The sequence below is a fragment of the Garra rufa genome, chromosome 2, assembly GCF_049309525.1.
Source record: "Garra rufa chromosome 2, GarRuf1.0, whole genome shotgun sequence".
Classification (NCBI taxonomy): domain Eukaryota; kingdom Metazoa; phylum Chordata; class Actinopteri; order Cypriniformes; family Cyprinidae; genus Garra; species Garra rufa.
This window is the reverse complement of record NC_133362.1, coordinates 23996517-24010399: the sequence shown is the minus strand read 5'-3', so window position 1 is coordinate 24010399 and position 13883 is coordinate 23996517. Positions and strand designations below refer to the sequence as shown.

Here is a 13883-nt window from a genome sequence, read left to right as displayed (position 1 = left end):
CAGCAAAGGACCATCTTAAACCAGCATACCAGCATCAAAACCTACCTAACCAGCATATGCTGTTTTTTTCAACAGGGGTGTTTGTGACATGATAGTAGGCTACAACAGTTGGCTTTGGATTTTATTTTAAATGTGCAAAAACCACAGCACAGATGTTAAATCAACTTTAGTACCGTCGACTGTAATTGCACATTATAATTACACAGCAGTGTATGCATGACTTTATTTTTATGAGCTGATACTAAACTGAAACTAACCTGTGACTTTTGAATCAGTTCTTTGCAGCAAACTGTTCGAATGAACCGAATCGCGAAAACGAGTGGAAGCTCTCGTCCTTTGAACGTCATCGGCTTTGCCCTGTGATAAACCATATGCTACGGCTGTTGGCCCGCCTTTCTACCAATTTTATTGGTCGTTGAAAATGAAAGGCACACGCGTTCCTGTTTTTGATTGGTTGTTTAAGATTTTGCGGGAGCGTCAATCACTCTCAGGAAGTAGCAAGTTGTAGCTGTGAAACGATCGAGGACTGTGTAGAGCTGTAACTGATTATGAAGATGACATGATCATTCTGTTTCTGTATAATATTATGCTTTTATATAGTGTTGACATCCTTTTATAATAACGCGTTGTTGTTATTACTAGTTTGTTTGTGAAACAGCAGCTAAATAAGGCTATTAACCAGGAACTTGACAGAAACTTTACAGTCAGTCATCAGTCTCACTTTGCACATTTTAACATCATGGCACCAAAGAAAAGCACTTTACCCCGTCCACTTCCTGAAGGGTGCATCTTAACAGATTCAGAAAAGAAGAGTTGGCGCATCGGTAAAATGATTGGAAAAGGTGGTTTTGGACTGATTTACTTAGGTAATGATTTTATATTTTGCGTAAATATGTATTAGCGTAACGTTACTCCCTTATATTTTCAGTTTCATATTTGGCATTAGACATGGTGGTTGAGTAACATTAGCTAAGGGCAGAAGAATTCAAAAACCTGAACATAATTCTTTTGGTGATTACAAATTTTATACTTATAGTGTTTGATAATAAAATAACATTACAGTATAATAGACACACCCTGATTCACATAAGATAATTACTCTAGGCAAATTAGGATTGGGTGATTATCCAAGTTTCTAAATGTTCACTCTTTTATTTGTTCATGTTTTACAGCCTCTCGGGATGTGAATGTCCCTGTTCGGAATGACACTGATTTTGTGATCAAAGTGGTGAGAAATATCATAAAAAATCATTTAAATTAGCTAAATGTTTACAATGCTTCTTATTTTTACTGTATATACCTTTTTTTTAGGAATATCATGAAAATGGACCTTTATTCTCAGAATTGAAATTTTACCAACGAGCAGCAAAGCCAGATACTAGTAAGATACTATGTTCCTTTTAAACCTAAATGATTACTCCACTTCCAAAATAAATAAAAAAATCTTGATAATTTACTCTTCTTCAGTCACAAAGAAATTAAGTTCTCTTTCATCATCTCGTGTTCGAGATCCACCTATGGGAAGGGCATCCGTACCTGACCTCTGCAGAAGCATCCAATTGCACCAAGTCTGGCTTGACAGACAGGAGCGCGTGCCCACTGGCAGGTAAGGGACCACCCCTTACCGGGCGAATAAAACCAATGCACGCGCTACCTTTCCTCAGTTGACATTCGCTTCTCGCGATCTCTGCACTTACACAGTTCGGCTGGATTACACTGCGCACAGAGTGTCTTCAGGAGGACATATCTTTACTGATCAGCCTCCGCCAGACGTGACAGTCGTCTTTTCAGCCAGGTTAGCTGTGTTCTGCCTCTGTGAGCTGCCCACGCTCTTTATATATCTCCCTTCCACGGCTGCCCGCCACGGATTTTTCCGAGTTTTTCTCCGAGATGTCGCTCTCCAAATCTGCTACTCCCGGGAGCATCTCATCACGGGCCTGCCCGGCCGCGTGTGGAGCTCTCATTGCCGCCAAGGACTCTCACGAGTTCTGCGTGGTATGCTTGGGTTTTAAGCATGCTGAGGAAGCTTTGGCTAATCCGGAGAATTGCAGTCATTGTCTTCTGCTTCCCAAGAAGCTCTTGCGACGTCGCTTGAAGGTTGCGGCTACCCAGTGTCTGGAACCCGGCCTTTCAGACTCGGATGGGGGACACGGTGACGGCGACGCGCCTCCGGGGGCCTCCCAGGGCGCGACGTCTCTCAATTGGGCTGAGCTGCCTAATCCTGCGTTTCCCGAGGAAGATATTTTCTCGGGAAACCTTCCGTTCGTCGATGAACCGGCCGGTTCCGGCGATGATGACGACGCGGGCTTGCTTGGAGTCTCAGAGGACGAGGAGGCCATCCCGCTCTCTGGTGTCGCCCAGGTTAATCCCCCCGCGGCCGTTCCCCAGTCTATTCTCCTGGAGGTGTGCGAACGAGCGGCTGCTCGTCTCAACATCGAGTGGCCGGCCCCACAGAGCGCCACCGACCAGGAGAGGGACGTGTATGATGGGAAGGTGCTGGGACCCCCTCCCGGCCCGAGGAAACAGCTTTTTCCCGTCCTTCCAGCGTGCGCTAAGCACATGCGGCACTACTGGACCGATCCGCTTGATTTTAAGCACGGCTTGACGGGTTTAGAGGTAAAGGATATGGCGACTCTCGGCATGGGCGACCCCCCCGCTGTTGAGCCGTCAATCGCCAGACACCTCAACCCCGCTCAGGGCGGGCTGCTCGCCCCCCCTAAGCCGGTGCTGCCAAGCAAGATGGACCGTTTTTCCGCCTCTGTTCACCAAGCGGCCTATAAATCGTCGGCCTTGGCAGTCAGAGCGCTAAACGTGTCCTCCCTTCTCTCCGCTTACCAGGCGGAAAATCTAGATGATTTGGGGCAACAGCTGGACAAAGGATCGCCCTCGCCTACCCTATGGAAGGAGATCCTTATGGTTAACGACCTCGTCCTCCGTAACGCTCGCCAGGCTGTCCAAGCCAGCGGGCGCGCCATGGCGCTTTCTGTGGTGGGGGAGCGCGCTCTCTGGCTCAACCTGTCAGGACTCCCCGACAGTGAGAAGAGGCGCATCGCAGGCGCCCCCGTCGAGCCTGGTCAGGCTCTCTTTGGTCCCGCCGTGGCTATGATGCAGCAGCGGTGTGATGATAAGAAGAAGGAGGACGAGGCTTTCAAATTATGCCTTCCGAGGAAGACAGGTGCGTCGCGCCAGTTGCCCACTGCGCGTGTGCCCAACCCTCCTGTTACGGGGCGAACCCCGCATCAGAGTAGGGAGAGACACCGTAACAAACCTCCTCCGCGGCAGAACAATCCTTCCGCCGCAAAACCCTGGGGTAGGCCGTCTTCTGCTGCAGCTGCAGCTGCGGCCGGGAAACCCCCCAACCCCACCCCCTCCGACTCGAAACGCAAGCGGCCTGCCTGATGTTCACCAGCTGGGGCCGGAGAGCCCGCGTTCGCGAGCCGCAAGCTCTATGGACTCTCTACCTGCCCCGGAGCCTTCGTCCAAAAGACAGAGGCTCTCCCATGGAAGGGCTGGCCACCTTCCACAGCCAGAGTGTTCAGTGGCTGTTATGTGTTATCCCCCCACGTTCAGGGGGTCAGTTGTCAGGGAATGTGCACAAGCACTGTCACCACACAGCACTTTCATTGTTCCCCAGACCAAACAAATAAAGGCTTCGGCCCCAGTGTTCCCCAACACACAAAACACAAAGAACACACTGAAGGAAACGAATCTAATAAATTCGTTTCAGCGAGAGAACATCTCTCCGGTTCCCTGCACGCCGTCCCTAGTCTGTCCGCTAGATGGCGCCATTGCATCACATATGAGCGATCCGGGCGTATTAGCAGCCCAAAGCTGCTCTCCGGTTTGTGTGGGGTCTCTAATGAATCAGGTCGCAGCCTGGCGGTCAGTGTCAGCTCCCGAATGGGTGATTCGTACTATAATGAAGGGGTACAGACTTCAGTTTGCCACAAAGCCCCCTCTTTTCAACGGAGTTATCTCTTCTCACACGGAAGAGAGCTCCGCTCACATTCTGAAAGACGAAATCTCCGCTCTTCTCGAGAAGGGGGCGGTGCAAGTGGTACCACAGCACTCAAGCAGTCAGGGGTTTTACTCCCGTTATTTCCTAGTCCCGAAGAAGGACGGTTCTCTCCGCCCTATTCTGGATCTCAGAGTGTTGAACAAACATCTCAGGAAATACAATTTCAGAATGTTGAGCCACTCCTCTCTTTTAAGATCCGTAAATCACACTGCGTTTTTTACAGTGATCGATCTGAAAGATGCCTTTTTCCACATAAGCATCTATCCTCCACACAGAAAATTCCTTCGTTTCGCCTACCAAGGCGTTTGTTACGAGTTCACAGTTCTTCCTTTCGGGCTCTCACTCAGCCCGAGGACGTTCTGTCTGTGTGTGGAGGCAGGACTCGCTCCGCTGAGAGCAGCGGGACTCAGAATCCTGACGTACATAGACGATTGGCTGATTTTAGCCGATTCGAGAGAGGAAGCGATACAAAGCACTGCCCGTGTGCTCGCTCACATCACAGCGCTCGGCTTCAGAGTGAACGTGAGCAAGAGCAATCTCACTCCTTCGCAGAATGTGATTTTTCTGGGGCTGGAGCTGAACTCTATAACAATGCGCGCACGGCTCTCGCAACAGCGCACTCTCTCTCTTCTGAAATGCCTCTCGCTTTTCAGAGAAGGGGCGAGGGTACAGTATCGCACATGTCTCAGACTACAGGGTCTTATGGCTTCGGCTGTCCATGTCCTGCCTTTAGGCCTGCTGAGAATGAGGGCGTTCATGAAGTGGGTTTTATCTCTTCATCTCAGCCCATTACGCGATCTCTGCCGCTCTGTCTCGGTGACGCGCGCTTGCACTGCAGCGCTGCGCCACTGGAGGAATGTGGAGTTTTACGCTCATGGAACTCCCCTCGGGGCAATCATGATGCGCAAAGTTGTGACGACAGATGCCTCCTTAACAGGGTGGGGTGCCACACAGGAGGGCAGAACAGTGAACGGTGTGTGGCCAAACACACTTCACTCAGCCCACATAAATTATTTGGAGCTCCTCACGGTTTGGAAAGCTCTGAATCACTTTCTGCCCCGCCTGCAAGGGCATCACGTGCTGGTGCGTTGCGACAACACCACAGCCGTGGCTTATATCAACCGTCAAGGGGGGATGCGCTCTTCAAAGCTCCATGCTCTAGCTCACAGGCTGTTAGTATGGAGCAGGCGACACTTCCTGTCGTTACGGGCGACTCACGTCCCAGGCGTTCTGAACAGAGGAGCAGACCTTCTATCGAGGGGGAACCCACTCTATGGGGATTGGCGCCTCCACCCTCAGATAGTGGGGCTACTGTGGAGGAGATTCGGTCAGGCGACCGTCGATCTCTTCGCCTCGCACGAAAACGCCCAGTGCCCTATGTTCTTCTCGCTACGGGACGAGGACGCCCCCCTCGGCGTGGACGCACTGGCCCATCCATGGCCCAAAGTGCTTCTCTACGCATTTCCTCCGCTATCGTTAATAGCGCCCACTCTGGCCAGGGTGAAAGAACGGAGCCTGACGCTCATTCTGATAGCACCCAGATGGCCCAAATCTCCATGGCTGGCACAGATAATTCCTCTTCTGTATGCACAGCCGTGGCCACTCCCGCTACGCACAGACCTCCTGTCTCAAGCGAACGGGGAGATCTACCATCCCCACCCAGACAGGGTGGCTCTATGGGCCTGGCCCGTGAGAGGGCGAACTTAAACACGTTGGGGCTCCCCCCACGTGTTGTCGCTACCATTCAGAATGCCAGAGCCTCCTCCACACGCTCTCTTTACAACTGCAAGTGGCGTGTTTTTGAGCAGTGGTGCGATGAGCGCCAGCTGATAGCGTATCAGTGCTCATTCACTGCTATTTTGAGCTTTTTGCAAGACCTTATCGATGGTGGAAGATCTTTTTCCACTATTAAGGTTTACTTGGCGGCTATCGCCGCATGTCATGTTGGGTTCGATGGCACGACAGTGGGGCAACACCCCCTCATTCGTAGATTTATGAAAGGCGCCCGCCGCTCCCTTCCAGTCACTAAAAAAGTGATTCCAGAATGGGACCTCTCCATGGTGCTGGGGGTCTTGTCTCAATACCCTTTTGAACCGCTGGGAGACATTTCTCTTAAGCTTCTGTCTCTTAAGACAGCTCTGCTCCTGGCACTGGCATCAGCCAAACGTGTCAGTGACTTGCATGCACTCTCAGTCCATTCCTCATGCACTAAATTCTCCATCAATGGAGATAAGGTCTTTCTAAGGCCTAACCCAGCCTTTATGCCAAAATGCTTCCCAGCATTTGCGTGTGAGGTGATTCAGCTTTCCGCTTTTCATCCTCCTCCTTTCTCCTCTTCAGAGGATAAGAGGCTGAACGCTTTATGTCCTGTTCGCTCTTTACGGGTTTACATTGACAGGACCAGCGCTTTCAGAAGGAGCGACCAGCTCTTCATTTCTTGGGCCCCCCCTAACACAGGGAATCCCATTTCTAAGCAACGCCTCTCTCATTGGCTTGTGGAAGCCATCTCCTTGGCATATGAATCTAAGGGAGTGCGTCCTCCAGAGGGCCTCAGAGCTCACTCCACTAGAGGCGTGGCAGCCTCCTGGGCTCTGTTTAACGGGGTTTCCTTGCAGGACATTTGTGCCGCTGCAAGCTGGGCCTCACCACATACATTTGTCAGATACTACCGGCTGGATGTCACCCAGACCCCGGTAGCTCATTCTGTTTTAGGTGTGGGTTCTTCGTTGGGTTGCGCCCTCGGACCCTTAACACCTTAGGCTTGAGTGGTCCAACTCAGCTTATTCATGTTTCTAAGCAAGTCATCTGCCCCCCCCCCCCCCTCCCACATCTTTATTATGTGTGCATATATTATTATTAATATATCAGCATGAGGTGTGTGGCCTTATTATGTGCATGTTACCACAGTTCATTCTTGCACGGCTGGTATTCATGCTCATTATGGGGGTCTGATCCTTGGTGACGTGTCAAGCACCGCCTCTCCAGGTGACCGTCCTCTGGCTTACAGGGCCTCACTGTGGGTGTATTGGGCAACCGGGGAGCTGTCCATATCTCCCATAGGTGGATCTCGAACACGAGATGATGAAAGAGAACAATAGGTTACTGTCGTAACCCCGGTTCTCTGAAACATCGAGTGGAGAGATCCACCAAGTTTGCCCCGCTTGCTGCGAGAAGCGAATATGCTCACTGAGGAAAGGTAGCGCGTGCATTGGTTTTATTCGCCCGGTAAGGGGTGGTCCCTTACCTGCCAGTGGGCACGCGCTCCTGTCTGTCAAGCCAGACTTGGTGCAATTGGATGCTTCTGCAGAGGTCAGGTACGGATGCCCTTCCCATAGGTGGATCTCTCCACTCGATGTTTCAGAGAACCGGGGTTACGACAGTAACCTATTGTTTTTTGAGGAAAACATTCTTAGATTTTTCTCCATATAGTGGACTTCAGTAGTGCTCAACAGATTGAAGGTTAAAAATGCAGTTTTAGTGCAGCTTCAAGGGGCTCTACAACATCCCAGCCTGAGAAACAAATGACCTATCTAGTGAAACGATTATTTTCTAAAAAAAAAATAAATACAAATACTTTTTCATCTCAGATACTCCGGATCAATACAGTTAGGGTATGTAGAAAAACTCCCATCTTATTTTCTCATCCAACTTAAAAATCATTCTACAATTGTCCTCAGCTGGGTTCATTTAGAGCCCTTTGAAGCTGCATTGAAACAGCATTTTAACCTTCAGTCTGTTGAGCACTATTGAAGTCCACTATGTGGAGAAAATGTTTTCCTCAAAAAACGAACTTTTTTTGACCGAAGAAAGAAAGACATGAATATCTTGGATGAAATGGCGGAGTAAATTATCAGGATTTTTTTTTATTCTGGAAGTGAAGTAATCTTTTAAATTCTGTCCAAATTATGTAATAAACTTCTGTTGGTATGCAAGACATATAAAGAAGAAGAAAAAAGCATAAATACTGATTGTCTTATTGCCAAAGGAGGTAGAAACAGATGCAGTCTTTGGAGTAGTGTTGAATGAAAATGCTGAAGACCCCTCATCTTCATCTGAGAGTTCTCAAACATGGAGTGCATGTCACTGATGAAGTGGCTATAGATGTAAATTAGCCTGGCTAGGCGAATTAATAAACCAAAGCAAACATGCACCTCTGTGGTCGTTAGTGCAATCCCAGCTTGTTTGAGCTCTAATTCAGAGAGAGTGACCAAATTGCTGATAATGATGCTGGTTTCTCCAAAGGGCCCCTGACCACCTGTCAATCTGGTGCACAGCCAGTCAAGACAGATTCCCCTTCCAGCTAAGCTGGAGGAAGTGCTTCTTTATGAGCGTGTGAGAGATGTATATATCACATGATGTGTTCATAAAGCATGTGCAAATATATAAAATGACTAAAACATTTTTAACTTTAATCACAGTGAGCAAATGGAAGAAGTTAAAACGGCTGGAGTTTTTGGGGATTCCAAATTACTGGGGGTCTGGACTGGCTGAAAATAACGGAACAAGGTATGATACTTGAATTTGACTTATCTTACATCATGACATGAATACTTCGACGGACGAAAAGGTAAGATTATTCATAACAAACGAATAAGTCTGGGTTTAGCACCAAAAGCAGTTTTAAAACAGTAAAATAAAAGTGTGACACACTTTACTTCATATTTTCATCACTCTCATGTGTAAATAACATAAAACAGTCTTGCACACTGTTAAATTGCACAGAAAATGTGTTAGCCTTTGCCGACACATTTAAAATCACGTAGTATTTCTGTCATACAGCCCAGCCCTGAATTTGACATTAAATACAATGCAAACATACATCTTTTTTGTTTTATTTTTTCTTGTGTTTCAGTGTTGATAATTGGGTATTCAAATACATTTTTATTTTGTTTTCCGGTTGTGCAGGTACAGGTTTATGGTGATGGATCGGCTGGGTACAGACCTGCAAAAAGTGTTTATGGAGAATTGTGGACAACTAAAGAAGCCCACTGTTCTACAGCTGGGTGTCCTCATGGTGAGATGCAGCTGAACTTCGTGCAACATTTAGTTTGAGTTTAGAGCTACTTGCCAGTGTTATTATTTATATACTATTATTTTTGTTTTTATTTTTGGCCCAAGGTTAATAATAATAGTATAAAAACTAACCTAAATGACGTCTCTTACTGAAATGTATAGTAGAAACCCCATGAAAAAAATCCTTATTTTATACATATTTTGAACTCTGGGGTGCACCATTATTTTGTTGACACCAATTAGTTGCACTTTGTGAGCTACTGATTCTACCAGCTGCTGTTTTTACCAAGACACAACATGGAATACACTACTCGGAAAATAAAATACTGATACGATGCCACATTTTGCGGCCTTTGGTTGTTATTTTTTAGTCGAAGGGCAACAAGAGAAGCAACGTGAGTCCTCATAAATGCATAAACATGCATTACAAAACACGTTTAAAATTTCAGTTTCATATTTGGCATGAGACATGGTGGCTGAGTAGCTTAGGGCAGAAGAAATCAAAAATCCAAAATTATATAGTGAACCGTAAATTTGAAAATTAATTTCAAACTGTAATTCTTTTGTTCAATACAATTTTACACTTAAAGTGTTTGAAATAAACAATAAAATAACCCGTTTAAAATAAAATACAACCTTAATTCACATACTATTACATATTTGTAATCAATAAGAAAGGTAATGGAAGTATTCACTGCTTTCCTAGTGATAAGAAGAGGAAAAAAGAATGGGAAGAGTCCTTTGGATAGAAAAAAAAAACTTTCTAAAGACTTGCATCTATGTTCTCTGCTTTGGCCCTGATACCTTTGAGAGATTTAGTAGACCACAGCTTACGAAAAACAACGATTTGCTAGATGCCATCCTGGCAGGATGTAAACATGTCGACGCTTGTCATGACCCTGCAGCCACTAAAGCAGTTTCTCAGTGCGGATTTCACCTGTTATCCGGACTCCTTGTGGGGAAAATCTATGGTACAGCATTTTGTTGAACCTACGCTTATATCCATCACCATATATAAGCTCTTTCAGTAGCTGTGGTGATTGTATTAGTATTTTATTTTCTGAGTTAAGTATTTCGAGTTGTGTTGCAGTAAAAATAGCAACAGGTAGCGCCAGTAGCTCACCAGTGCAACCACTTTACGCCATTGAAATAATGGTGACCCCCAAAGTCCAAAATATGTGTAAAATGATGTGGATTTTTTATTTTATGGGTTTTCTACTACATATTGTAGTAAGAAACATAATTTACGTAGCATTAAAGTGCCCCTATTATGCCTTTTCAAATATGATATTTCATGTAGTGTGTCATGTAGCTGTATGTGAACATAAACTATCTGCAAAGTTGTGACGCCGACAGTGCACTATAAATGAAGTTTTTGTCTAACAAAAAAAAGAGTCGGCTCACATTCGCCTAAACGAGTCGTCAGCAATTCGAATCTTTTTTCTGTAACGGCCACACGTCACGAGCTACACATTTGCGTAATGTCCACCCACGTTCAATTTCGCAAACAACTTGCCCGCCCACAAACAGTAGGCCTACCATTTTCACGTGGATTAACGTTACATCATGTCAAGAAGACGCCCTGCGCTGTGAGAGTGAATTTGTTTTATATGCCCTTCCGAAAGATGAAACTACCAAGAATGAGTGGTTAACATTAATTTTTTCAACACCTCAGCAGTCCAATGCCAATCTTGTGTTGTGTTCGCGTCATTTTACTGATGACTGTTTTTCCAATCTTGGGGAGTAACGTTACAACGCGAGATTCACCAAACACTTGGTTTTAAAAAATGGATCAGTGCCCAGTTTATTTGGACCGGCTTGCTCCTCTGAACTTCTACCTGTAAGTATGATTAATAATTGATGATTGTATTTTCTAGCGATCATTCAAAATACGTCTTTGTGTACGTTGGTGTGTAACAACCCCGCACATGTCTTGGTAAGCGGCTAACTTGCGTTTCTGTAGTTCTGTTGTTCAGCTGTGAGTGCAATGTAGTATAAAAACTGTGATTGATGCAGCTTGACTGTCTGTCTGCCTTATTAGTTTAAGTAATGATAATGATAAACGATGGCTTAACGCAGTGTTATGGGTTGTACGTTACAGTGTTGAAGTTCACAACGTAGAGGTGTGCCCGGTTCGCTTACAAAAGCAAATTGCAAGCACTTTCCACAGTTATAATATGACACCCACTGAGAAACGTCCTGCTCCAGTCGTGCTTGCAAAACAGTTTCTTGTCGATGTGCCACTTCAACCGTTTCATCGTCAGACTCCGGCTCGAATTGATAGGGTAAAATCGAGGCTATCTTTTCTATGCATTAACAGGTCTCCACAGCTGTCATTCAGTTATGCCAATGGGCGTTTCGTTTTGCGCTGAAGCGGTAGACCAATCCAAAAGGACTGCACCATCTGACCAATCACAGCGGTGAGGGCTCACTGAAAGGAGGGGTTTAGAGAGACTGATTCTTCGAACTGCTTCACACGAGTCGTTTACGAATCATTTAGAAACGGGGTAAAATTAAATCTAATTTTTGAGAAAACTGAAGTGTTTTTTGAACTTGCATACATGTAAACCTGTTTTAAGAGACTATTACAACAATATTAACTACCTTTAACATGGCATAATAGGGGCACTTTAAGCCATAAAAGTCTTTCCCGGGGTTCCCTTTAATGTTTGTATTTAGCTGTAAAATCAATTTTAGTACTTCAGCTTAAATTAATTTTATTTTGGTTAGCTGTCAAAGCAACATTTCTCATTTTTGTTTAAGTTTTTTAAGTTATTTTATTTTTAGATTAATTTCAATTATTGAAACTTTTTTTAGTTATATGTAACAACAACACTGCTGCTTGCCTCATTACAATTTATCAACGCTGTAATCTTGACCCATAAATATGTTTAATGTGACCGGCGCCGGTAGACAACAATACATTTTTCCATACTTTAGCCTACCTTCTGTGTAATAACGAAAACATTTATTTCAGTAAAAAATCAGTCCTAAACTCTCAATTTCAACATTTTGAACAATAGAGCATATACTTTTTTTTTTTTTTAAGAAATTCTCGTGTTTTTAAATTTTTCTGATAAACAAATGAACGCATTAAATATGAATTTATTTTTAATCAAATTAAAATTAAACCCTTTTATTTTTTGGGAGGTTTGCTGTTAAAATTAATACATGGAAGAAAAAGTGTGAATATTAGTACAGTATGATATGATGCTAGTTTTCTCAAATGAAACGGTAAAAGTGACACTCACAGCAGCTCTGTAGATTGAGTTTTTCTGTTCATGTGAGGTGCAAAGGCCGAAAATTACCGGGGGCGTCAAGCATGCTTCAGTATGTGTGTAGGAAACAAAATTGCGCCTCGGCCATTCAAACATACAGAGGCAAACGGAACATGCAGGATACATCCAAAAATAGAGTAAATTCAGTTTTTATGAATGGACTCCGCGATCCCGTCCATGTTTTCACGGAGGAGAAATTGTAAACGCCATGTAGAGACAGAAATGACATGCTGTCGTGTAAATAAGATAAATAACATTAAAGAACAAGGCATAAACCTGTTCTATAGGAAAAGGTAACCTTAAAGGAACACTCCACTTTTTTTGGAAATAGGCTCATTCTCCAACTCCCCCCGAGTTAATAAGTTAAGTTTTACTGTTATTAAATCCATTCAGCCGTTCTCCTGTTCTGGCGATATCACTTTTAGCATAGCTTAGCATTGATCATTGAATCCTATGAGACCAATAGCATCGCCTTAAAAAATGACCAACGAGTTTCGATATTTGTTCTATTTAAAACTTGACTCTTCTGTAGTTATATCGTGTACTAAGACCGGCGGAAAATGTAAAGATGCGATTTACTAGGCTGATAAGATTAGGAACTACACTCCCATTCCGGTGTAATAGTCAAGGAAGTTTGCTGCCGTAATATGGACGCAGCAGGCGCAGTAATATCACGCAGCGCCTGAAATTAGTTCCCAGCTAGGTAACTTCCAACGAGGAACGCTCCCTGTGCATGCAGGTGGTCACGTTGTGCTGCATGATATTACTGCGCCTGCTTCGGCCATGTTACGGCAGCAAACTTCCTTGACTATTACGCCGGAATGGGAGTGTAGTTCCTAATCTTATCGGCCTAGAGAATCGCATCTTTACATTTTCCGCCGGTCTTAGTATACGATATATCTGCAGAAGAGTCAAGTTTTAAATAGGACAAATATCGAAACTCATTGGTCATTTTTTAAGGCGATGCTATTCTAATCTCATAGGATTCAATGATCTATGCTAGGCTATGCTAAAAGTGATATCGCCAGAACAGGAGAACGGCTGAATGGATTTCAAAATGGTAAAACTCAACTTATTAACTCGGGGGGAGTTGGAAAATGAGCCTATTTCCAAAAAAAGTGGAGTGTTCCTTTAAATGACTTCTGTTGTGATCTGGCGCTACATAGAAAATTAAATTAACTTGACCTTCAAGGGGGCCGGGGGGAGGGTTTGATTGAATGTAGTTAGCGTGACAAGGCAAAAAGTATTCACAGCATTACTTAACATGGTGGATTTTGAGTTGACTTCAGTAAACTTCAGTTGCATTTGCTTGGAGTCCAGCTGCCTTGCATCCAGCTCATCTGCCTGTAGTCATTACGGTAGGTCATTATGAGGTTACTAAATTATTCATGTTAACCTTCCCCTCTGTCACTTTGCCCTCAACAGCTGGATGTGCTGGAATATATTCATGACAACGAGTACGTCCATGCTGACATTAAGGCTGCCAATCTATTATTGGGACACAAAGATCCAAGCAAGGTCTGCATACACATTAACACAATCACATCTTAAACAATCTTTTTGTGTATAAAACA

At 44.7% G+C, this 13883-nt stretch overlaps 1 protein-coding gene across 1 annotated transcript in view; it reads left to right on the top strand.

Moving 5' to 3' along the window:
• Positions 1-524: 524 nt before the first annotated feature.
• Positions 525-13883, top strand: part of vrk2 (VRK serine/threonine kinase 2) — a 29168-nt gene continuing 15809 nt past the window's right edge. Inside the window, exons 1-6 of the mRNA XM_073833927.1 lie at positions 525-866; positions 1173-1228; positions 1312-1381; positions 8437-8524; positions 8924-9032; positions 13735-13827. Of these exons, the coding sequence (XP_073690028.1) occupies positions 740-866; positions 1173-1228; positions 1312-1381; positions 8437-8524; positions 8924-9032; positions 13735-13827 (543 nt within the window). The 5' untranslated portion in view covers positions 525-739. The remainder of the gene's footprint in view (positions 867-1172; positions 1229-1311; positions 1382-8436; positions 8525-8923; positions 9033-13734; positions 13828-13883) is intronic.